At 47.1% G+C, this 23,651-nt stretch overlaps 8 protein-coding genes across 8 annotated transcripts; 4 read left to right on the top strand and 4 right to left on the bottom strand.

The window, feature by feature from the left end:
* Positions 1 to 16: 16 nt before the first annotated feature.
* Positions 17 to 1,341, bottom strand: BDW43DRAFT_280887 (PaaI family thioesterase). Its single transcript, XM_032042443.1, has 2 exons — positions 885 to 1,341; positions 17 to 712 (listed from the first exon to the last, which is right to left on the bottom strand). Exons 1-2 carry the CDS (start codon positions 1,308 to 1,310, stop codon positions 335 to 337), a joined length of 804 nt encoding a protein of 267 aa, XP_031898715.1. The 5' UTR covers positions 1,311 to 1,341; the 3' UTR covers positions 17 to 334.
* Positions 1,342 to 3,660, bottom strand: BDW43DRAFT_280886 (ubiquitin-specific protease UBP6). The gene is made up of 3 exons (XM_032042442.1): positions 3,577 to 3,660; positions 1,875 to 3,512; positions 1,342 to 1,819 (listed from the first exon to the last, which is right to left on the bottom strand). Exons 1-3 carry the CDS (start codon positions 3,590 to 3,592, stop codon positions 1,758 to 1,760), a joined length of 1,716 nt encoding a protein of 571 aa, XP_031898714.1. The 5' UTR covers positions 3,593 to 3,660; the 3' UTR covers positions 1,342 to 1,757.
* A 215-nt stretch (positions 3,661 to 3,875) lies between these two features.
* Positions 3,876 to 5,001, top strand: BDW43DRAFT_128723 (actin-related protein 2/3 complex subunit 4 family protein). The gene is made up of 5 exons (XM_032038154.1): positions 3,876 to 3,986; positions 4,038 to 4,364; positions 4,457 to 4,582; positions 4,634 to 4,678; positions 4,736 to 5,001. Exons 1-5 carry the CDS (start codon positions 3,984 to 3,986, stop codon positions 4,742 to 4,744), a joined length of 510 nt encoding a protein of 169 aa, XP_031898713.1. The 5' UTR covers positions 3,876 to 3,983; the 3' UTR covers positions 4,745 to 5,001.
* An 855-nt stretch (positions 5,002 to 5,856) lies between these two features.
* On the top strand, positions 5,857 to 8,034 carry BDW43DRAFT_320538 (uncharacterized protein; the record flags this gene model as incomplete). The annotated part of the gene is made up of 4 exons (XM_032049093.1): positions 5,857 to 6,312; positions 6,360 to 6,776; positions 6,961 to 7,269; positions 7,343 to 8,034. 4 exons carry the CDS (start codon positions 5,857 to 5,859, stop codon positions 7,904 to 7,906), a joined length of 1,746 nt encoding a protein of 581 aa, XP_031898712.1. The 3' UTR covers positions 7,907 to 8,034.
* A 361-nt stretch (positions 8,035 to 8,395) lies between these two features.
* On the bottom strand, positions 8,396 to 9,855 carry BDW43DRAFT_312504 (tRNA wybutosine-synthesizing 3 family protein; the record flags this gene model as incomplete). The annotated part of the gene is made up of 3 exons (XM_032047380.1): positions 8,396 to 8,451; positions 8,577 to 9,102; positions 9,382 to 9,855. 3 exons carry the CDS (start codon positions 9,853 to 9,855, stop codon positions 8,396 to 8,398), a joined length of 1,056 nt encoding a protein of 351 aa, XP_031898711.1.
* Positions 9,856 to 10,184: 329 nt separating this feature from the next.
* On the top strand, positions 10,185 to 13,326 carry BDW43DRAFT_280881 (DUF2461 domain-containing protein). The gene is made up of 7 exons (XM_032042441.1): positions 10,185 to 11,088; positions 11,162 to 11,277; positions 11,351 to 11,404; positions 11,498 to 11,517; positions 11,571 to 11,641; positions 11,900 to 12,099; positions 12,892 to 13,326. Exons 1-7 carry the CDS (start codon positions 10,467 to 10,469, stop codon positions 13,066 to 13,068), a joined length of 1,260 nt encoding a protein of 419 aa, XP_031898710.1. The 5' UTR covers positions 10,185 to 10,466; the 3' UTR covers positions 13,069 to 13,326.
* A 4,805-nt stretch (positions 13,327 to 18,131) lies between these two features.
* BDW43DRAFT_301314 (uncharacterized protein) lies at positions 18,132 to 18,854 on the bottom strand (the record flags this gene model as incomplete). Its single annotated transcript, XM_032045024.1, has 4 exons — positions 18,132 to 18,172; positions 18,252 to 18,295; positions 18,399 to 18,617; positions 18,796 to 18,854. 4 exons carry the CDS (start codon positions 18,852 to 18,854, stop codon positions 18,132 to 18,134), a joined length of 363 nt encoding a protein of 120 aa, XP_031898709.1.
* Positions 18,855 to 22,533: 3,679 nt separating this feature from the next.
* Positions 22,534 to 23,430, top strand: BDW43DRAFT_280867 (uncharacterized protein; the record flags this gene model as incomplete). The annotated part of the gene is made up of 1 exon (XM_032042440.1): positions 22,534 to 23,430. A coding segment is annotated over exon 1 (332 nt), but the record flags the coding sequence as incomplete, so codon positions are not given.
* Positions 23,431 to 23,651: the final 221 nt, after the last annotated feature.

Here is a 23,651-nt window from a genome sequence, read left to right as displayed (position 1 = left end):
AAAAAACATGGAGAAGAAAGGCTTGAACACATGACGTTACTAACTTGGTTCCATATACCATGTAGTCAATTAAGTTTATCACTCCACAGAGATTCTCTATTCTCTTTTACAGTATGACAGTTTATATACAGAAATGATGACGCCATGTATCTGAGTGAGCTGGTCCGTAAATTAAGGAGAAAACAACCACCCAGGAAGGATTTTTCTTGGACAAGGATCTAATTTCTGGGTGAGTGCCCCAGTACTTCGAAGAATCCCCCTCAGCCTAGGGCGCTAATTTCCAGTGAGTCAAGGAAAGATCCATTGGTAGGTCTCGTATAGTTGTAAAGGCTTATCAGTACTGTTCACCAATCTCCTGAAGCTTGTACTTCTTGGGAACGACGAAGAGCGCAGACGCTTGGACACACACCCTTCCAACCGGGTCGCGCACTTCTCCCGTCACGTACGCTTTGCGATCGGTGGTCCGTTCTCGATCGATCCTGGAGTGGAAGGTATAGAAATTGCCCGAATAGACAGGAGTGCGATACTTTATCTCTAGGTTCGCAGTAACTCCTGTGCGCTCCGGGAAAGACCGGATTGCCACACGGCCTAGATTCTCATCGATGACAGTGGCAAGAGCCCCACCGTGGACGATAGTTGGCCATCCTTCGAGGCCATTTCCGAGGAAGACAACACTGATAGCCTTCTGCTCCTTATCGTTCCAAAAGACTTTCTGTTAGATAAACCAGTTAGAAATGATGACAAAGATATAAAGTTAAATTTCCTAATGCAGGTTGCTGGTAGCTGTGGAATAGGCCCCCGGGGGTACGACAGTTACACTGGTTTGCTTGTCGGCGGCCGGTTTGCAGCACGTTGCTCAGTAAAACCCTAGAGTAGAGACGAACCTGTAGCGCTAATGCTCGACTGCCCTTCAGTGGACCGGAAGTAAGCCTCTGCTGCTTATCGTCCTCGGTATAATTCCCATACACGTCCGCTTCCACGTAGTCCGGATTGTTTCGCAGCTCTTGCACGATGGGCAGACCAATCTCGTATGCACGTCGAATCTCTTCCATTTTCAGGGTATCCTCCCTCGTTCCTGGTTCTGCTGGCGCAGAAACCTTATCGTCCATCCATTTCCCCGCTGCGACCCCGAGACCGCCAAATATTCCGGCATAGATCAGTCGCCGAGGCCACTTCGACGGTCCAGGTGAAGTTTGATGGGTTGTAGTGCTAGCGCTTCTTGAAATCTGAGGTGTGAATCGTAGTGTCTGTTGCGACTGGGTTCTTAGGCTGGGCAATCGGAATTTTAAGGCTCTGCGGGGACCGAACATGGTGTTTCACATCGCAATCTTGCGGGTACCTTTGGCGGTTGAATTACCTGCGAGCTCATAGTGGATATGCCGAGGCATCAATTTCCGTATCACGTGATACGATATGCGATGGCTACTAGTATTTCCTATCGATATAGTTGCAAGGCTCTTGAACAGCTGGCTCCTGATATTTCCTTTATTCTAAGTGTTGGGTCTATCCAATCTAGCACGCATGAAAGGCGGGAATCCCGCTGCTAGCAGGGCAGTTTCAAAGGGTTCCCTAGCACAGAAGACATCTCACAGAGTTAAATGAACAGGGCCAAGCTGAGCGTCATAAGAAACAACACCTAAAGCCAAACTATTTCTCCCACTAATGTAGACATCACTCGTGTTCAACATGTGCGATTAATTTTTGATTATCATGGGCCTTGTGAACCCGTGAATCCGAAGCCCCTACTATGAGTATACTCAGTTCGCAGTGGGGAGGTCAATCGCGCGGTAGAGGAGGATCAGCGCAGAATGGGACTCGCCTGTAAGATTGTCAGCGAAGAATTCATGTTATTTTCTGACCAATGAATGACATACCGCCGCCAGAAAGAGTCTCGATCTTCTCCGCCTCTACTTCGGTCACTTTCTCATCGTTGAACCACCACCACTTTCCGTCCTCTTCCTTGTTACCGTTGGCTTGCTTTTTGACATATGCGGTGTAGTGACCACTATCGGCGCTGGCACCTTGGTGCGTGATTACTCCACGTAACTCATAAAGGCCTGACTTGTTAGTACCCTCGTCCGAGCCGAGCTTCGGATCGATAAGCAAGGAAAGCTCTTTCTTCGCTGCAAGTATAGAAGCTGCTTTTTCAGCCTCATAGTCTGCATCGGACTTGAAGACATCTTCCATTGCGGAATCACCATCCTTCTCGGCAGCCTTCCCTGCATTTTTGCGTTCTTCGGATGCTTTCTTCTTCTGCGTTGGCTCCAGAGAGGTCTCCACTTCAGTGTTTTTCTCTACCTCCTGCTGATGTGTGGTCTTCTGACGCTTGCGAGCACGCTCGATATCAAGTTCTTCCTTTTGGATCTCCCGTACTTTGTCTCGAATGGGGATCAGTTGTCGTTTGAGTTCGTCCGTACAGAAATCCACCGCATCCAACTCAGCAGGAAACGTTACTTTACGCATGATCTTAGCCTTTTTCTGGGTTTCACGCTTCCAAAAGAACCGAACAAAATGTACAGTCAAGTATTTGGGCAATCGAGCAATACTTGAACGTTTCGTGTACACAGCATCACGATCCAAAGTAGGGGAACGCTTCTCAATCTTCTCTTCGAGACCAGCTTTGATGCCATCGTGCAGGTGATTAGTTTCTTTACCAATGTGACAATCAAGCTTATAAAAGACGTCTGAGCTTTGAGTAGGTTGTTCGCCAGCCTCTTTTGCTCCCGGATCATCACATTCCGTAACAGACTCAAACCTTCCGGCAAGGTACTTATCCACAAAAGATACCTCGTTGCTAGATTCCCCCTCACCCTCCTTGATCATAAGTTTATTCCGCAACTGAGTTACGATCTGGGACCAAGCCTCTTCGGCATCTTGTTGGGCATAACCATGGCCATTTCGATCTCTCTGAGCAAACTGGGGGAACACGTTCCTCAGAGCGTTAAGAAACATAAGTGGTGGGAAACCTTCCTGCGTTTCAGACATCTGCTTGAATAGATCTCTCAGAGAGGAGGTAAGGTCCATCGAAGCGCCGAGACCGCCAAGCCCAAGACTGCTGAGATCGGAGAGGTTCGATGATCCACCCGCACCTGCAGAAGGACGGTATCTCTGAAGCTCCTGCTGGAGCTCGGGAACACTTCTCAGTGTCTGTAGCGTTGAGTTGAGATAGCAAGTATTACCAAGGTTCTGAAGACCAGCAGGGGTAGCCCCCTCTGCCCTTGCTGCCTCAGCCTCCGTCATGTCCTCCAGAAACTTCACTGCTTCTTTCGGGCGGCCCAAATCCGCGGAGCCCTGGCCACCAGCAGGCGTCCCCATCATCATGAATGTCTGGCCCGGTTTGGCGTTGAGCGAGGACAGTGGAGTTTCATCTTTGAGTTGTCCTCCTTTGACCAGGATTTTCTGTCGCTCGGGTTCAACACCGGTGAGGGAATATAGTTGGTACTTGAGTGTTTCACCGTTCGAGGATGGGTCCAGCTCGACCTCATGACGTTTACCCTGGTGCTTCACAATAACTGTGATCTGAAGTTAGAAGCTAACAAAGCAACGTTAAATTGCTGCAAGGAAACATGTATATACCTGGTATAGACGCCATTTTATGTCAACCTTGGGAAGGTAATCTCAGAAAGTCTCTCCTTGGCTTCTGCTTGATGAAAGTGGCGCATAAACAAGAGCAGCAGCAGCAGCAGCATCATCATCGTCAGCCAACACTTCGGGGAGGCGTGGGGCAGCCAATGCAAACAATGCAAACAGGCGACATCGCGGCCTAGTGGGACAGCCGCCTGTGGCTCCTGAAGCTGGTACTTGACACCTACATCTATTCCTAGGTTTGTATCTTGGGCCAGGGTACAGACATAAATCATTCGGCTACTGGATTGTTGAACTGTGGGTTCTTGGTCTGAGCCACACATTTGCAACATCGGTTGTTGATGGGCTCATCAGCGGAATAACAACACGGAGATCCCAGAATACGTCACACTTCCAATATGGTGAGTTGAGTCAATTCGACGCTAAGTTTCACTGAATGCTTATTGTTGGAGTCTCAATCGCTGCGTCCGTATCTTCAATGCGTCCGGTCCTCCCTTACCGCCGCACTTGCCATTTCAAACTTCGCTTCTCAGACGTCCGAAAGGCATAATGTCCCAGAAATCGAGGCTCAAAGCTCTCCGGAACTTCTTCTCAACCCGCTCACAGTCTCCCGCAATGAAAACGAGAAGGTCCTCATTGAACCTAGTGTGAATAGTGTTCGTGTCAGCATCAGGATCAAGCAAGCAGACGAGATTGAACACATCTTAGTACACAAGTTCACTCGATTCATGACTCAGCGGGCCGAATCATTCTTCATCTTGCGGCGGAAGCCAGTACAGGTCAGACTTCACTTCTTAAAGCGCTTGCCGGATCTCTCGTGCTAGATCTATTGCGCCGGGTCTATATCTTCAATGTGCTAACATGTCAACAGGGATACGATATCTCGTTCCTGATCACCAATTTCCATACGGAACAGCTCCTTAAGCACAAGCTTGTAAGCTTCGTGTTAGAATTTATGGAGGAAGTTGATAAGGAAATCTCCGAAATGAAACTTTTCGTATGTACCCTTTCTTAATTGGTCATCAATAGTGATATTAACACTGCGCAGTTGAATGCCCGTGCGCGATTCGTCGCTGAGTCTTTCTTGACACCGGTAACGATCCACCTTCTCGCCCTCTTTCTCTGGATGTCACTAACGAATAATCTATAGTTTGACTAAACCATTGCTTGTAATGTTCTTTCTATGGTTGGTGATATGCTCATGACCTTGATCTTTTATCCAGTAGCGAGTATTGTACAGGCGATCTAGACTGGTCGTAGGGGTAACTTTGCTTCGCTCTATGCTTCGTTCCCTTTTCTAGATTCGAAAGTTATCAAATATATAGTGAACATGTTCACTGTTTAGATGTACTCCTTTAGTCGTAACTTAGACTTCCTAGTAGTCCTCAATATAGAAGAGAGGCATATGAGTTAAAAAGCACAAGGGGCTGTTATCTTTAATGTAATATATACATTACCTGGGCAGCCCCAATATCCTACTATTCTTCTTTCAATGTGACCTTTGCAGCTATTCACATCTGCTTTGTTACACAGCTGGTAGATACTCAAGCTTACGTATATTCTAGCTTGTAGTTTTTGGGAATCTATGAGGATAGAATATTTTACATGATAGGTAAAGATTAAACAGTCTTAGACAACGAAGCAAACAAAAACTTTACCAGTATCTTTCTTTCAGGCAGTATTCTGGGATGGGTGGGAGTAATTTCAATTCACCCTAACGATCTTTGTATGGCTTTATTGTTTGATTATTTGATATACCATCCTTACTATTGTACTTGATTTAAAACTGTTCCATGACTTAATGTAGGCTTACCTCTCCAGTCCATAGCAATATGCAATTAGAACAAGATGCTCATATCTCTCTTGTCTTGCTTTCCTTTCCCTTCTGTCGTATTTCTTCCTCCTTTTCTATACTTTTCTTTTCATTTGGGTTTTGCAAGCAGTCTTTACAGAACACTTGCATGCCAGTTTCATTTTCTTGAACATCTCATCACGGCAAATCAACTACTTGATTAGTCGTCAATAACTGGGATAAGTATACAAATGAAACACAAGTGAATTCTACGTGTTGCCGTGCACTTTTAAGCAAGGCTCTCGGTCTTGTGATAGTTGGCTCTTATGCTTTTCACCCCTCATCATAGCCCACTATCATCCCTACCTCCATATTACTTCTCATCCTTCTAGCTTTTCATCATGTCATCTAAATGCCCAGTTGATCCCTTCACTGAAAACAACTCTCCTAGCTCATACCGTGGACGTCAGGACTGTGCGATGCAGCTGCCTCCGAACCCATACTGGCCTGAGACTCCTCGCCAGCAGGGGCCGTTCCCAAGTATGTCAAGCTTCTGCCAACATCTTCCTTCTGTTGGGGAAGCTCCTGGAAGTAGTAACCCATATTATCCTGCACAGACGCCTACCCCTACACCCCAGAATCCACACCTTATGAGACAGCCACGAGCTGCCCGTACTCCACTCCCTGCCCCAGTAGCTCAGCATGCGGTCTATTACGGGCCACTGGAGCCGCTTTATCCTGCATTTTATCCCACTGGGGTTGCCCCGGTATCTCAGGTTGTGGGGAACGAAACTCAGGGCCAACCGGAGAGATTTGAGCAGATTCCTGATCTGAAGAAGCCATTCCACACGGTTGCTTTGAGTGAGGAGATGCCCATAGGAAGCCACGTACATACCAGTCAAGCACCGCGTTGGGGAGTTATCAAGATTTCGAATGTAAGTGGGGTCGCCTTTTATAAGGAATATTATTGACTGGTATGAAGATTCCATACTCTGTTACCAAGTATGAGATCTCGCAGTTTGTTGGACGCCAAGCGCGCCTTATCACTCCAGATAAAGGATGTTCAATCCATATCATTATGGAGCGCTCAACTGCAAAGACCATGGATTGCTTTGCCGAGACTGAGACCCATGAAGCAGCACGGGAGACTGTTAAGCGGATCAATAGCATCTATGAATCTGGCCGAGCCCCTCGCCTTGGTCTTCGCCGTGTAGAGGTGGAACTCAGCAGTCAGGATGCGCTGCTGAAGGAGCTTTTCCCGAAGGCCAAATGCATCTCTTGGGAAGACGGTATGCCTAGCGAAATCTCCAGCACCGATCCGTACTCCACGGGGTTTTCCGGTTTTATCACGAGTGAAGAGATTGTTGGAGCGATTCGCCATGCCGAAATCCCTCATCGTGTAAGTAATCTGTCTTGGCATATCTTTTGGCATCAAGCAATACTAACGTGTTGAACGCCCTCTAGTCGCCATTCAGCGTCAAATGCCCTCAGCGCACGTATGAGTCGACGATTAGTACGCTTTATAAGGTATCGGACCACCATCTAGTGACTTATATACAAGGCATTTCTGACAATGCGTGCAGTTTCCATGGTACGCCACAAAATTGTACACGGTTGATGATCGTAACCAGCTGTTTGAGATGGCGAATCGGCACTTGTTGTCTCTTGCATCACGCATAGAAAAAACGCACACCATGGGTCTGGATCAGAATCTCCTGCGAGATCTGCTCTATGCTGGGTTGAACTGCCCGGCCTTTAATGAACGTCAGAAATATACCCTGTGCGTGAACTCTGGCCTTGAAGCTGAGATTGCTAGATTTCCCGAAATCAGCAAGTGGTTCCCATTTGATACCTTGGTCCAATTGCCTAACTATAACAAGGATGCACTCTTGGTTAGTCTATAGATCACTCTACTCAGCTTTCTTCTTTCTTTTGACGCTTACACTTACCTTTCATTTTATCTAGTATTATTCAAATTTGATCTCCAAGGGGACTATACCCGACCACGGCATCCCTCACCTTACCAACACATTCCCTCAAGACAGAAATGACCTGCGTTCTCCATACGGTCGTGTGTGGTTTGAGTGGCCTGGAACTATTACGAAGACGGTGCTGTGGGAAAGCGCTGTCCAGATCGAAATGCACATCCTAGGTAACCTGGTCCTCACTGGTTGGGTATCCAAAAACAACGAAACTCGTGCAGCTGCGGAGCCTTCATCTTCAACTAGGCAGAGGGCTCGAGAGACAACTGTCCATTCGATTACTAGCCCAGATGAAGGCCCAATCCAACAGTCGTCGTCTCGACTCGATATTTTTGCAACTCCATCCCGCCATGCAGCCGAGGTTAGAGCTTCTTGCGATCCAGAAACGGAAGCCAGTCCTTCCCGTCGTCCGTTTAATGATAGCGATGAGAGCCCTTGGACCCGAAGGCTTCTCATATTCCCCCCTGGACCAGCTAGAGAAGGGTTCCATTTTGGACATAGAACCACAAAGTCCTCTCCTAGTCAGTTTCCAGGGTCCAGTGCTTAGCTTTTAGCTGCACATTGGAATGCAGCGTTCAAATGTCGCTATTTGGTCGGACCTTCATTCTATGGCAATACGTTGACGAGTCTCTCGGTTTAGCTTACATTTTCATGTCCTCTTTATCAGTTCACCATGTTTTAGGTCAGCTTCTACCCCTTCAATTGGCACCGTATTGTCCGCCTGTCTTCAAAGATTCCATAGTCTTCAATATCATATCGTCGAGTGTTGGAAGAGGCAAAGTAACTCTTGCGCAGATCAAGCTTGGCTTGATTGGAGTGTCTGAGAGTCGTTGGATGATGAAGGTCATGCTTTAGAATGCTAGCCATGCAGCACTTTTTTTTCATTTATTATCTGTCTTCCTTTTCTGCCCCGCTGAATTTATTCAGCATTTCATTCGCCCTTCCATCGTTCCTCTACTGTTGATTCAGTGCATGATAATTCCTATGTTATGTAGCTTTAGGCGTACACCATATGAGGTCCGATATTTGTAGCGCTTCATTTTCCCGTTATCTCCTCTAACTCTGTAGTGCTATCATTTTCTCCATCGCCCCCTATCTAAGTGTCTATCAGCTCATGACGTTTTGCATGACAGGAGGCTTACACCGCGAGAGTCGATGTGAATAACGCTATTGGCCGAATCTAATAGATTTCTTTTTCTATCAATCCATCCGGTCACAGCTCCAGGGCAGCGTATCTTGTGCCTCGTTATTTTTCGCCTCATCCTGGAGGCGTTGCTTTCTCAACAGACCCTCCGCTCTCATCCTCTCTCGCCGTGTCTGGGCATCCTCCCAGCCGGGCGGTTTGGTTTTCTTTTTCGACTTTGCCCCCTGGCTCGCAGAGTATAAATCCAGCAAATTTTCTCGGAACCTCTCTTTCCGCTCGGTATTTACTGAGAATCGCTCATTTGAGATTGCAACGAGCATCTGTAGGTATTCTTCTGTTACCAGGCTGTGGACGATTGGCTCGTTTCCTGCCGTCGAATCATTGGCGTCGCCGTCTTCGCAATACCCAATAACTGACTCCAATGATAAGCCCGCGGAGCGCACAGCGACGATGGGACTAGGACCATCATCGCCCCTAGTCCCATAGTCGCCCTCTAGACAGCGCAAACTCTGCAATCCGCTTTCGCGGAAGCCAGAGCTCGATGCGGCAGATAATACAGGATGAGCATGGTGTAGAGTTGCGGTCATGATGTGAAGAATCTAAGGAGAGCCTTGTCAGTAATCAAATAAAGCAAATTTGTGCTTAGACCAGCCTGCCAGTCCGTTTCTAAATCCCAGCACCTGACGAGCAATCCAACCCAGTAACAATAGATGCTAAACCTAGGGAGCAAAAGAAAACAAAGAAAAGAAACGTGACAATTTCCAGGGTCACAAAGAAACGCGAGCCTTGGTCGCCAAAAACCAGGTAATACCAGGGATGGAATAGGCACATTCATATCCATCGAAGAAACAAAGGATGCAGGATGGAAACTAACGTACCAAAGGCTCGAAATGGAAGCGCACGAGACGCGGGGCTTTTCCTTGTTTGTTCAGGCCAGGGGGTTTTCCATCGCCAGGGACCATTCCAAACAACTTATGCAATGGTCTCCCTTGATAGCTGCCTTCGCCGCCACGTGGCGCATCATAGCCTTGCAAGGGATCATGAGAGACGTACAGCCATTTTCCAGCTCCTTTACCCCCCGAGGCTACGAACTGTCTCACTTGCTCCTCTTGTGGCTTCAGCTGCTTTTTCCTTCCCTCGAGGAATACACTGATGCGTCCCGCACAGCTACTGGTGGTTACCAAGCCTGGAAGACCATTGATGTCTTGGATGAGGTCCCGAATACCCTCATCGACCGAACCCTTGGGTGAAAGGTCTGTGTATTCTGCGTCAGGAACGGAGAGTTCTGCAAGAATTTTACGCTTGCGAGACTCGAAAAGTTCGGGTATCGCGCTTGCTTGGACTTCGCTCATTAGGTATTTTTTTTTTTTTTTTTGTCCTCTCTTTTTTATACGGAGGTCACTGTCAAGCAAGGGGTAGATCAGAAGATAGGTTACTTTTAAGGTAACGATACGGAAGACTGGACAGCTTCTTCAAAGAGGAATAGGTATTTAATGGCTAATGAAAACTTGGAAAAGCAGATGATCCAGGAGAAGCCAAGGCAGGCATAGTATTCGATCAAAGCGACAAGATATGATACCAATACAAGAAAATCAACGTTTTGTTCTGCGGCGGGCAAAACCTGAAATGTAACGACGTTAACGACCGCACTAACTTTAGCGGTGCGGGAAGCAAAGAATTGCCCGCTTTTCCACGCGAAAACCGCCCCAGAAGTTACCAACCTCCTGGTCGCATTCCCGGTTCCTTTTCAACGGGCTGAAAGTCTATCAGTCGCTAACGACCCCGTAGTTCGGTCAAGAACCTTCCAAGCTTCTACAGGAGCTTATTAAATACGATCTCTCCTACCAATTGTTCCGCCCAATCTTGCGTAGCTAATTTTGTCTACAAGGAACGCTTGCACTTTTCATTTTCCTCAGATAGACACGGAGGAAAGCCGAAGACAAAATCAATCTTTCTCTTTGCCATGCCTCGTCGATCGTCTCGGGCCGTTCCCGCGTCAGCGGCAGCACCAGCGCCAATACCAAAAAGGCGCGCGTCTGACAGACTCCCCACTGCCTCCAAGCCAGGACCAAAAAGACAAAAGCCCAACACAACTACAACTGGAAGGCCTGTTAGGTCGACCGCCAAGAAGAGCAAATATTTTCAGGAAGAACATTCCGATGATCAAGAGCCTGACTCGGACAGTACCTCCCCGCCGGAGGACACCGCCTCCAACTACGATGACTCCGTATCGGAGGATGCGGAGTCAGTCGTATTCCCGACAGACGACGAGAAGACACAGAAGTCAAGAGAACCATTGAAAACGGGATCGCAAAAAGGTCGAAAAAGAAAGCAAGAAGACACAGAAAGCATCGGAAAGAAATCACACGGCATTCTAGAAGGCGATGCAGAAGGCCCATTGAAAGGAAGGCAGCTGTGGAAAGAAGGTGTCAGAGCCGGTCTCGGGCCAGGAAAAGAGGTCTTCATTAAGAAACCTAGAGCAAGGGACCCAGGAAATGTGCTCTACCAGGAGCATACCTTGCATCCCAACACCTTTCTTTTTCTTGCGGATTTGGCAGAGAACAACGAGAGGGCTTGGCTCAAAGGTACCTTATAGAAGATCGATTGTTGAGATATTATGATGTTGGATTCACAGCTGACCATGATTACATCTAACAGCGCATGATGCGGACTATCGTGCTTCAAAGAAAGACTGGGAGGGCTTTGTTGAGACCCTCACTGAGAAGATCGCAGAAACGGATAGCACGGTCCCTGAGTTGCCTGTTAAGGATCTGGTGAGTAGTACCAGTTGAATCAGCGAGAAGAGGTTCATAGGAGAGGGTTGCATTAACAGGTGTGTTGCTCTAGGTATTCCGTATACATAGAGATATTCGCTTCAGCAAAGATCCTACTCCATACAAAGTACGTTTGCATCCCGAGTATCTCCCATGTCTAAGGATCATTCCCTATAGGTAATTGGATTGTATCATCAGGCTAACAATTAGTATTGAGCAGACACACTTCTCGGCTGCTTGGTAGGTACAGAAGCAATGCTGGATAAAGGGCAGTCAGTTTAACAGTTCAACAGGTCCCGCACAGGCAAAAAAGGCCCTTACGCTGCGTATTATGTTCATTGTCAACCTAAGTCCTGCTTTGTTGGTAAGTGAATCCAGAAGAACACCCCGAAGTTTGCAATTGTGTAAAGGACCATACGCTGGCTTGTCTTGAAAACATCACCTGGTATATGAGACATGTATCTCGCTTTTAGGACGATATATCGTGATTTAGACACCCTTCAACCTATCCATGAACCCGAGTCCCCTATTTAAGAACTAGGAAGCATCATGCAGCATTTTGTGTCCTGTCGATACGCCAGCGAGGGAAGTGTGTGCTAACGACATGTCTCGGGTTGCTTAGGTGCAGGTCTCTGGCATCCAGAGGCGGACAAACTTGCGCTTATGCGGGAAGAAATCGACGAGAATTCGCATCGCTTAAAGGCCGTGTTGGGAGAGGAGGGAATGCGCCGCGAATTTCTCAAAGGAGCACCTAATCAAGAGAAGGCTGTCGAAGCTTTTGTCAATCAAAACCAGGAAAGCGCGCTTAAGACCAAACCCAAGGTAGGCAATTGTTTGCTTCTCGAACACTACTTCACAACCCAACGGTTCTTATGGCCTTGTTTATTCCTTTTTATTATGGCCAACTATGGCCTAATTGCATCGAATGGCTCTGTGGATGAGGCATGCACGTCGACTCGGTCGCGTTCTGTCACTAAGCATGGCACTTGCGGCTCGTTAGTCTCATATCGAAGGAGACGCGCCTCCAACAGAAGTTTTCAGAGTATTAATGGAGGTTGGCACTTCGAAATTGCACCTCAGTGATGATTGAGGTGTCCAGATGCAGCATCGGTGGAAGCGCTGGCGGTCGCCATGAACGTGACATGTCGGATCGAGTTGCTCGCCGATACACAGTCAGGTCTTCAATATGATAGATGTAGGAAATCTTGGAAATCCATCTCAGCAAGAAGACTTGGGGTTGGGTAAGCGATTCTCCGAAGGACTCATGACTCTGTGGGCGTCAACAGCCTCCGACGATAGCAGGTCTGGAGACCAATGTTGATGAGTTGCAAGCGCAGCAAGCGCGGACGGGCGATCCCGACTGGTCTACCCGTCCGGGTCGCACCCTTTTTCCCACAAGCCCCTGGGGCCTTTCCTGTTTCCTGCTGGTTCAAACGTCCTTACTACTATTCTTCGGTCTAGCATGGAAATTCCTCTGGCGTCCCACTGCGTGTTTTGGACTGGAAAAGTTTTCTGCACCGTCTCTTCAGTTTCCATGGTTCACTATCAGCTTTAACCCGGCGGGTCTTCGGCGTCGTCCAATTACAATGCTAACAAATTATTTTCCTTACCCAGGGCTACGACTTGGACAATGAAAACATTCAATTGCTCCGCTTACGCAGTTTCACCATCGGGAGGCCTCTAGCCGACGAAGAGCTTATGAGTCCCAAGGCACAGGACAAAATCACCGCTCTTATTGGTATCATGGAACCTTTCGTAAGCCAATCCATCCCAACGCCCCTTGTTGTGTAGCCGTCGTTTGGCTTTCCCTCTTTGCTTGCCCGCATCTACGTCCATTGGATCCTGGCACCGGTATCAAATACGGATCTTTTTCGCCCCGTTCCCGTCTTCGTCTTCTCCAGCCACTTCAGCGGTGTAGCCTCGGGCACAATGATACCCACCATTCAATCAATTATGCTGGAGAATGGCAGGGGTCATTTGTTTTGTGGAATACTTTTTACTGACAAGTGGTGTCATCACTTGATAGGTTACGTACCTCAACAGCGTCGTCATGCCCGATCCTGTGGATTTGGATACCAGTTCCGAACCGGAATCTACAAACTAAAGCAGATATCTTCTTGTGATGAATGATAGCATGCTATGTAGATGTGTATCTTTGAAGACTATGTGGGGTAACTTTCTTGGTTGTTTTCACCCTCTGTCTCTTCCTTGCCCGCGCTCTTTTCCTTTTCTTTTATTTTTATTTTCGTTTCATTTATATTTTTTTTATCTCTCTCTTTCTTTTGTGTAGGGATGTTTTTTTTTATTTGGATATACTAGTTGGCTGAGAGTTTACATGCTCTGATATATTTGGACTTTGGTTTGAAACCATTTTTCTCAGGGAGGCTGGAAGCTGACGAGCCGTTGGCTCTTTGTTACCAATGACTTCGCCTCGGGAGGCTCTTTCATAAACTAGTCTGTGGGCGAAAATGGGCCATCGTTTCTCCTCTTTGGCTAGGTTTCCTGTAGATTTCATACAATACCTTTTACCAGGCTGGGCTAAGGAGATGTACATACCTAGTCTCGGAGTTTCTTTACCGCTACTTCTCGTCCCCCAATTATGGCCCCTTTCGTGTCAATTGCTCATCAACTCAACAGGGTCATGAGTTTCTAGTCCTTCACAATATTGACGTGCATATTCTTATGGCCTGCTGTCCTGCTGGCCGAGTGCCGCAGTCCGGCCCGTCGGACGTGCCGTTAGCCCCAGGCGCTGTCCTTCCTATGATATCCACTCCTGCACGCATGCAAATTCGCCCATGGCCCTCAAGCGTCCATGCGTCCCTCGTCCCGTAGAACAGTCTTCACCTCTGCATCAATGCCCAAACATCGTTCCACTCTGTCTTACCAGTGCAGAGTGGGGATTGTTTTTGTTACAAACCATTCTGTCATCTTCGGGGCCAAGCCGATTTTCGTTCTGACTTGTGTCCCCTCTTGGCTGCACTGCTCTGAACGAAGACTCCTTGACAGAGAATTACCTAACGGGCATGCACACTGTACAGCTGTCCTCGTCTGGCTAGAGTCCATGCAAGCCATGAACTCTGTGCGAGTCAATGATCAATGATGATTTGACTCAGCAAGGTCCTAGCGGAAGTTTCCGTTCAGTAGACACGCTCATCCACGCCCCCCGAATTTCCTTATTTGGGACCAGGGACGATCATTGTCTTCTCTGTCAACTAAGAGGCCAGCCTTCAATTCCCTTTTCGCAGTGCTCTGGTGGACTGGGAAATTATACGAGCAAGGAATGCGCGTAATTAATCCTCTTTGTTATCTCACCACGAAGCTAGGGTATGTGTCATAAAATGATTTAGAATTACACTTGAGCTTGTTTACATCCACTGACGCTCCACATAAAACATACCTGCCCTCATATCATTCAGGAAGGTCTTAGAATCGGGCCCAAAAACAAGGTTTATGTGTCTGTGTGTGGTACTAACTAGACAGCGAAAGTACGTAGGAACTCTAAGGCAGTATACTGTACACAGGACAGGTACCGGCCTCGTACATCCGAAATTTGTGCTTAGATGTATACTCAGAGTATGATACTTAGAGTATGCCATCACTCGACATGATACATCGATCTACCTCCATTAGTACATCACTCTGGTAACGTTACATCCAGACGAAAAGGAACCTTTATAGTGTAAATAGAATACGCATATACTCGCTCTGCAGTAAATTAGCGAGTATTTGCAAGTGGATGTACATTTATATAGTGACAGAGTCTGAATATAGTGCATATCGATAATGGATGTAGTAGGGAGGTATACATTTAACGGGCCAGTAGCAGCTGTGATAATTCAAAGTAACAACGCTGCACGCTATTATTTGCTAAGCAAGTACTATTCAAGGACAAGGTTTATCTTGTATATTAGGTCATCCCTTTCCACCCAACAACAGCACTCAATTTACTACCGACATCAGATGAGTTTCGGCCGCAATACGGGCATACGATTGAGCAAATGTGATACATCCATGCCCTTTGCGGCGAGTTAGAAAGTCACTATTTGCTCAATGCCAGGCTTGAAGATATACCCCCATTTCATGTTTTGCATCTTGTCGACAGATGAACGGCCAATTTACCTTTTATGTGCAAGGTTGTCCGATGGCCCTGTTTCCTCGTTTGCACTATCCCTCCTCACTTGTGTAGCTTGGCCCCGTTATTTAGAGTTGACTAACTCCCAGGTTCAAAATTTCCGGATCGCCAGTTTGTGGGGAGAGTTGATCATGGAACGACCTAATTAATCGCACTGATTACTTACCTAGGGTAGTGGGCTACCGTTAATACTAACACTCATGCACCACTTGGGGTTATTATATTATTTTCTCGCCACTTTTGTTTCTTGCGACTGGAAGAAGCAACAGTCAACTGATTACGGGACATCCCTATAAAGTTAGGCATCCACCAAACCTAACCTTTTAACGCGTCACGCGACAAAAAAAAAAGGACAGAAGAGGTCGATGTACAACAGAATTCCACGTACAGCGTGTCACGCTCATATGCTGGGTCATCACATTATAGTGCCAGTCCACAGCATTGGCTAGGGGCATGACTCGAACAAGACAACAGGAACTGCCACTCGAGATGTGGGAAGTCGAGGTACAACCGGCACCGATGCTCCTAGTCCTACCAAATCGGGAGATGAAACCAGGTTGAATAAGCAAGCCAACAGGACTATCTGACAATGTTTTGCTCCTCGTTACGCCACGTCATTTGAGAAAGACGGCGCTTGCGCACACGCAGATACACATACACGCCCTAGTACCCGAGCGAGCACGGACAAGCGTGGTTGGAGTTCCTTTTTTCCTTTTCCTTGTCCTTTTCCTTTTTCTTTCCCCCCTTTTTTTTTGGCGCTCCCTCTCCAACCAAGCCACCAAACTAAACCAGGGGGGTTAGTGTCCTGTTTATCCGCCACTAGCCTATCACCAAGTGTTTCCACGCGTGCCACGCCCGCCAAAAGCGACAGATAAAGTACAGATAGTCTGGGAGGTTCTTCGTCCTCATAGGCCAGTCGTAATCACGTGACTGGAAGTGTATGCGGGCTGATCGATGATCAGTGACAGGCCGCATGATTCTTTTTCTTTTTCTCCGCCAACGCTATACCACTTGTTGTTAACCGTTTCCGCTTGGTCAGCATATTGGACACCAGCGGAAACCTAACTAAAGCAGTTCCAACTATCCATTGTTATCTCGTTCCTTTGAAATCCCATACCACACGGGTAGGACGGAATGTACGTTGGCAACGGTACGGTGGCTCAGGATTAGCCTCCGGACGGCATATGGAACCTACAATCCCGGACCTTGCGCTTAACTCCGTCATCCTTCAAACTCAGCGGCCAAGACAAATTAACGGGAGATACCGAGGACTATACCAAAATTAAAACCCTGCAATCCTCTACGATGTGGGTTCTGGTGTCAACGGAAAGCCGCGGGCGGAAGTGCAAGCAGCCGATAGGATCAGAGGGGGAAAACGTGGCAAAGGAGGGCAATTAATCGACCAGGATAAGGCGAGTTGGAGAGAAGAGAATGCGGAATTATTGCGTGTAATTTACCGTCACGGTAATACATGGTGCGCATGTACGGTTTCGGTTTCTGTCCGTACGATACCAAAGATTTCTTTCAAGCTAATCTGAACAAAGATGGAAAACCATCATATTAATCTATCTCCGATACTGGTAAGGCTATGACAAAGTGAGGCTGATGGTGACTGTCAACCGTGTGGAACAAGCTGCATGAAAGTGCAATTCTGCATGCAGCGGCTTACTGAGTCGCACTGTTGTCAACATGGGTAGACGTTGTCACCTTGGGGTTACACTCGACCCTCTGCAGCCCGGTTCAGAGTGACGATATGACTGGTGGCGTCATCGATGTTGAAGGTAATCAGTTGGAGTATGAAATCATTGAACTCGCTTTGCTTGAGCAGAAACCTGCTGAAACACATTTGGCTAAACAAAGAGAAAAGGGAGCCTTGTGACACAGGCAGGCCGTCGGTGGAGGTTCGGAGGAATGGACGGGTTAGTACACGTTAGAATGAGGCTCATGTCGTAGGCGATCGGGCCTCTTAGTTCAAGGCCAGATAACAGCCAGCCATAAGACTTTCCCGTCGGGATGACTAGATTATGCAACTTGAACAAAAGGTGACATTACTGTCGTCACCAACATTGATATGACTACTCTTTTGATAGCATGCCAAACTACGCTTTATGCATGAGATCGGCGGGAGTCGGGGCGGGCCGTCGTGGACATGCCCAGGAGACGACTAGCGACTGAGGAGTGGTGGTTGCCCAACGCCCTGACACCAGCCCTGAAGCACCTGCATTTGAAGCACCTGCATTCAGATCACACCCCATCCTGGTTGGTTTCCGTTTGCGACCGTCGACTTCCGACGCTGATTCTATTCTTATCTGGCCGTGTTCAGAAGGTATCAGGATGGCTGCTTCCCTTCTTTTTTTTTTTTTTTTTCTTTTTCCTCTCTCTTTCTTCTTTGGGAGTCTTACATATCTTGGTTCCTTCGGCGGACGGTCTTGTATCAAACATGTATTGAGATTTCCCTATCATGAAACAGGAAATACGATCTACCTAATCGCTGGGCAACCTGAACCATCCCATGCATTACAACTGTAACAGAAAGGCAAATGTTTTTTTTTTTTTTTTAAAAAAAAAAATTTAAGGCGAAAAAAGTGAGGTAAGAGCGATGACTTGATGGTCGCTCATGTTATCTAAACCGGCCTGAGTCACACGATTGATGTCATGCTTCTTGATCTCCATGAGCACCTTACCTACATCTTCCGTAAGAACAACCATCACCATCACTGCTCTAGAGAAAGGATTGAGTGGGGTTAAAGAAGGTTTGGCAGCCTGGCAAATGTGATTAGCCTGCAGGAATTAGACTTGTTTCTCTTCGGTGCGTGTCGGATCATGGCTGTGATTGCTCAACAACAAATCAGAGCGGCATGCGGGTTCTTGTTAACTTCCGCCAGGCTCTAACCATGGAGGACTAATCATTAGTTTCCATGTTCTTTCCCATGTGCCAGTGGGGTTTCCGTTAAAAAAGTATTTCCTCCAAACAAAACATATTACGCACTTTGCAAGGATACCGGGCAGCTTCGCAGCGGGTTGATTGGCAGACATGTCAGCAGACCCCGCAAACGAATCCTGGTTCTTGGACACCGTCAATTTCTTCCGACACGCGTTGACAGGCCGTTTCTCGCTCGAGACGACTTGGCCAAGCTGCGCTAATGCACCTTCCCTTGAAGTGCCACCGATCGGGCCATGATAATGCTTTCCTGGCGCGGTCCCAGGGCTGTAGCACCGGGAAACTTAGGGTTCTCCACTGCACCCCCCTCACAACCCCCCTCTCTTTTTAATTCCAGAAGGAGTACGCTATCCTCATAGTTATAGGTTCGTGTTGATGAGGAGCCAATTACCACCTGATAACGATTTCAAGTCGGTCATCCAGTGACTTGTGCCTGTGGACGCACCTAGGAAGACAGCTTGAACGGGCTTCACTGAGTCGGTACCTATTACTACCCAAGTACATACTGTACAGTACATACCTTGGGTGTAATTAATACACTCCCAAGCCAAAACAAAAATTTCCCGAGCAAACAACCGATCTGGTAAGGCAAAACAAGTTACGAGATATATCAACCTTACCACATCTGGGATCTATCCTCAGCTGAACCATTTACTAAATTAGGTAAACGACCAGCACACGGGATTCAATATTTCACATTTTGGGGCTGAGAACAGGCACTCACCGCCCAGAAATTACAACACTCTTTTCGCAGACTCCACATCACGAAAAGTTTTACAGACATCCTTCTTACAATAAACCCCACCCTCCTACAAAATAGAAAACTTCTTCATCGCCACTTTAATTCCAATTATGTGTACATTTATGAATGAGTTCCCACCTCCCAATTTTTGTACCTACTTCTCATACCCAGATCCATGGGTCAATTTTGAAGGGCGGGCGGGCCGAACCAATAGCATACCATGACCGAGCCTCCAGAAACCGCTGCTCACCGCATGGAAACCGAGCGTCGCCCGAATTACAGAACCATGGATTCACCGCCGCATGGTTCCATAGTTAGTACTAGTCAGCACTTGTGCGACTACGGTTCGGAGCGCTCCTTTCCCTGCTGGGGCCAACCAGAAAAGAGGAAGCGGCTCACGGGGAAGCCTATCAACCAATAGGAGGGCTGTCGCTTAACTTAACATATCCTTACGAGTCATCCTAGCACCAATCAAGGCTAGATTGCGGGGTCAGTTGATTTCTTGTGAATGTTGCGCCCTATCGATTCCTCGACGAAACAGAAGTGGTCTATAGTCTATACAGGTTCCAGGGTGCTCACAAGATAATACATGCTGTCCCCTGGCATCTTGCAGGGTTGATCCTTTTCGGTATGGATGCTAAGTAAGGAATCTTGGGTCCTTTCCGCGCTCGGAGCGGTTACCCACGAATCCTAACTAACGTTCCTTTGGCCTTTGAGTGAGAAATGACGACATACCTGCGTGCACCCACTGCATGCTACATTTCTTCCGGTCTACGCAGGATTGTATAGATCACACTGGTCGGTGATAATCGGTGTAGCTAGTGCGTTACTGTACACCTTACCGACAAGTTCAGTACAGCGACCCTTCCGAGGCAACGAGACTCAACTTGGCCTGAACATTTTTAAGACAGTCCAAATACGACAAAACCGCTTGTCATATCTACTAAAATTTAGTTCCTTTGTTACCCAAAACTACTCGGATAGATTGTGTCTCCCTGATGAATAAGTTTGTCATGACTGTTCTTTGTCCCTTCTTGAACGGAAGCAAGGTACAGCCGCATGTGCGAGTGGGAAAATTGTGTTGCAATAGAATGTGTATCCCTTTCTGCAACTAGATATTTGGAATTTGTGTACTTCGGAGACTGATGCAACTGGATACTCCCAAGAGATCACGCGGTGCGCAAAAGGAGAAAAGTCAGGATTTATGGGGCATTCCTATGCATTGCAACACTAATCTCGGTGCTATGATGACAAGATTGCGGGTAGTACCATGGGCCGTTGCCCTTGTGGGCGGGCTGGGCCGTTCGCGAGTGATCCCCGGATGCAAGGGAGTCAAAGTACTGTGCAGGGTACAACTATTATTCTGATACAGGTTGCTAGACAACTCGTGGGTAGGGCCCAGCGCGGCTTGCATGGTGAGTGACTGATCTAGGTTCCGGTTCTTCAGGGAGATAAGAGGCATGCGGGTTGCCGGGCAAGGATACAAGGGGTTGATCAGTGGTGACAACTGGGGTAAGAACTTACCATGCAGAACTACTCACCAATCAGCCATACAGATGTTTACTGGGTGACATCCCTATCCCCGATTCCTTATGCCTGATTGAAGGAAGTACCCTGTACGATTTCTCGAGCCGGTCACGGCAGAGAAGCCGCTGCATACCCGCGGGCACTACTGCGAGGCGCATACAGAGTATAAACAGAACCGGCTAGCCGTATGTATATACATACGTACAGTTACCTACCAAGATGGCAGGATACTTGTTACAAGAGATCAGGTGGCCGAGGTCAAAAAGTAAGGGTTATCGTAGTCCTCGCATAGCTAGACCTAGTGATGCTAGACCATGACCTTGTTAAGATCTGAGAACCTCGTACCTGCTGTGCCCACACGGTAGGGCTGGTGGGTGGTTAAGAATGTCTGCCACACACTTGGTCATCCGATTCAATGCAAGGAGTAAACACCATTGAACAAAAAGCATGACTATCATAATTAACAAATCCATCATTATAATTTCTCGGACTAATTCCTGAACAAATACCAGTCTAGTGATTATTTCGAAAAGTCCCAGGGGAAAAAAAGGGAAAAAAGTGCAAACGCTGGTCCGAATACTGGTACACTAGTCAAACCATCAACCATGGTTCACAGGTCAATTTATGTAGGCTCAGCCATGTGTCCTAGTTTGCCCGCACGGCTGGAGCATCCCAACAGATAAACTAATTAAAAAAAATTTTCTTTTACAAAAAAGAGGAACTCCTCGAGTACTCCATAGTCCACGAGAAACCTGGTACCCTTAATCACTAGTGCGTCCCAAGGACATGAGCCCGGTACCCATTAGAATGTGAGGACAAAGGGACACGAAATAGTTCAAAGCCAGTCAAATTTTCATATGATTCCCAACATTCTTCTTTAAAATCCATGTACTATCCTGACGAGATAGATATTTCACATTTGGTGGATGCCCAGCCCGGGAACACTCCGTTAGGAAGTAGTATAACCTGAGGTAAGTTTCCCAATGGACTGAGGATTGATACTGTAAGAGGGCTGGATGATTAATCTTCTGCAGGCCGCAATTGGTTCACTTTAAACGATCATTCGTTGCCATCCACGGGCCGTCAGCCCCTCTTTAGGGATTCGGGCATTACCCGGGTGGGCCCAGCATGTATGTATGTAGTATGTATGTATGTATGCCAGGCCGACCCTTTCCCCTATCTGGATAATGATTTCACTCGTAGATGGATGTACTTCTGGATGATATTACGAATCTATGCTGTAGGGCCTCGATCTATCTTTTTTCCCCTCAACGGCCCATTGAGGGCCCTGGAAGGAATTCATCTGTATATCGATTCCCTTCGGCGCCAAGTAGATATCAAAGGGGCCTATCTCGCTGCGAGTCAGGATGGATTACTACTACGCATGGCAGTCTCACATTTGAGGCGTAAATTACTGCAAGTAGTTCCTATCTAGGAGCACAGGGCACCGGTTTAGATCCTGAAAAGGGATAGTCTGAGGCCGTTCAGCCATGGTCAGATGAAACACCTTGAAGCTGGTCTCTACTTACTGTGTATATCTTCGTTCAATTATTACATTTTGTTTTAGATAAAAATGGAAAACGAGAGGTGTGAAACCACGCTTAAAATAAGAATTATCCTCTTATCACCCAAACCGAGCTCTGGATCAAGTTTCTGATAGGATGACGAATTAAAATAGGTCACGATGTATGTTTGTATTCATCTTAGGTGGTCGAGTAATATTACTACTCGAATACCAAAACCATTTTCGGACAAGTAACTCAAATCACCCATGTAAGTCGCCAGGAAAAAAAAAGACAGAAAAAGTGAGAGAGGCCCAAACTGGAGACGGAAGGAATTGAAGCGGTCGGTGGAGTTCCGTCACGGCGCCTTTACCCGTCCCGGAGTACCCTTCATCCGTCATCAGTCGTCACTCGCAAACTTACGCCCCTCTTTAGGCTCTAGACTCTACAGTAGTCGCTGCTGGGGTGGTCGCCGGGGTCTGTTAGACGCCCAACCCGAAGGGCTTACAGCGATTCAGGTGATCTCCATGGAACCATGAATGCTTTAGCTGCGTCTTAGAGAGTCCCCGTCCATGTCTATGGGTCGCTGGCGTGTTGGAAGGGGCCCACCCTGTCCGCGGACCGTTCTTCGACGGCGTTTCTTTTTTATGACCACTACTGTAATTTCTTTTTTTACCAACTCAATCCATGAATATTATTCGTATACATTGTTCTTTTTTTTGTCTTTCTTTTTCTTTTCCCTTCCGTTCTTTACATTTATACTCCTCCAGTGCCCAGCTGGTGCTGACGCTGATGATAATGCCCACAACGTCCATTGCCCCATCTTTCCCAACCGTATCAACCAATCCCCCTCTGCCCGGTCATCGCCTACCGATGGAATCTGGGAATTAGTTCAGTACGATAATTAATTACCCGCGTGGTCATTATTATGTATTATTATTATTTTCTTCACTTACACCAATAGCAATCGTCTCTCTACCTGAATAATGGCTAGTGAATTGTCCGCGGTACCTCGAAGAATGAGGAAATCCCATAGGACGACAACATTCAAATTTACAGGTTCTAGCATATCCATAGACCCAGTAGACCCAAGGAATTGCCCTGTTACAATCCCTTGAGATCTTCATCTGCGAATCTTCCCGCCTTTCCGCTTTCCGCCAGCCGTGGAACTCCCACCCTGCATCTCGTGTATTTTGACGCGCTTGACCCAACCGTTTCCTTTTTAATTTGTTCTCTGGGGGATTTTTTATTTATTTATTTATTTTTTTTGCCTCCCGGACGGACCGGCGAGACGGCGACCCAAAGAACCAGTCGTGGTAGTATTAATATTTCCTGACCTATTGGTCTACGTGATCTAGTTACGAAGTAGGCAGCTCCTACGTAGCAAGGTATCCGTTTTTCATTGTAGAAATAGTCCATTTTGACGAGTATTTTTATTTTATTTTATTTTTTTTTTATTTATTCAATTTGATTTTATTTTCTTTCTCTCTCTCGCTTTTTGGCCGTTTTCTTTTCTTTTCTTTTTTTTTT

The sequence above is a fragment of the Aspergillus alliaceus genome, assembly GCF_009176365.1.
Source record: "Aspergillus alliaceus strain CBS 536.65 unplaced genomic scaffold BDW43scaffold_31, whole genome shotgun sequence".
Classification (NCBI taxonomy): domain Eukaryota; kingdom Fungi; phylum Ascomycota; class Eurotiomycetes; order Eurotiales; family Aspergillaceae; genus Aspergillus; species Aspergillus alliaceus.
This window is presented reverse-complemented; position numbering and strand designations above follow the sequence as displayed.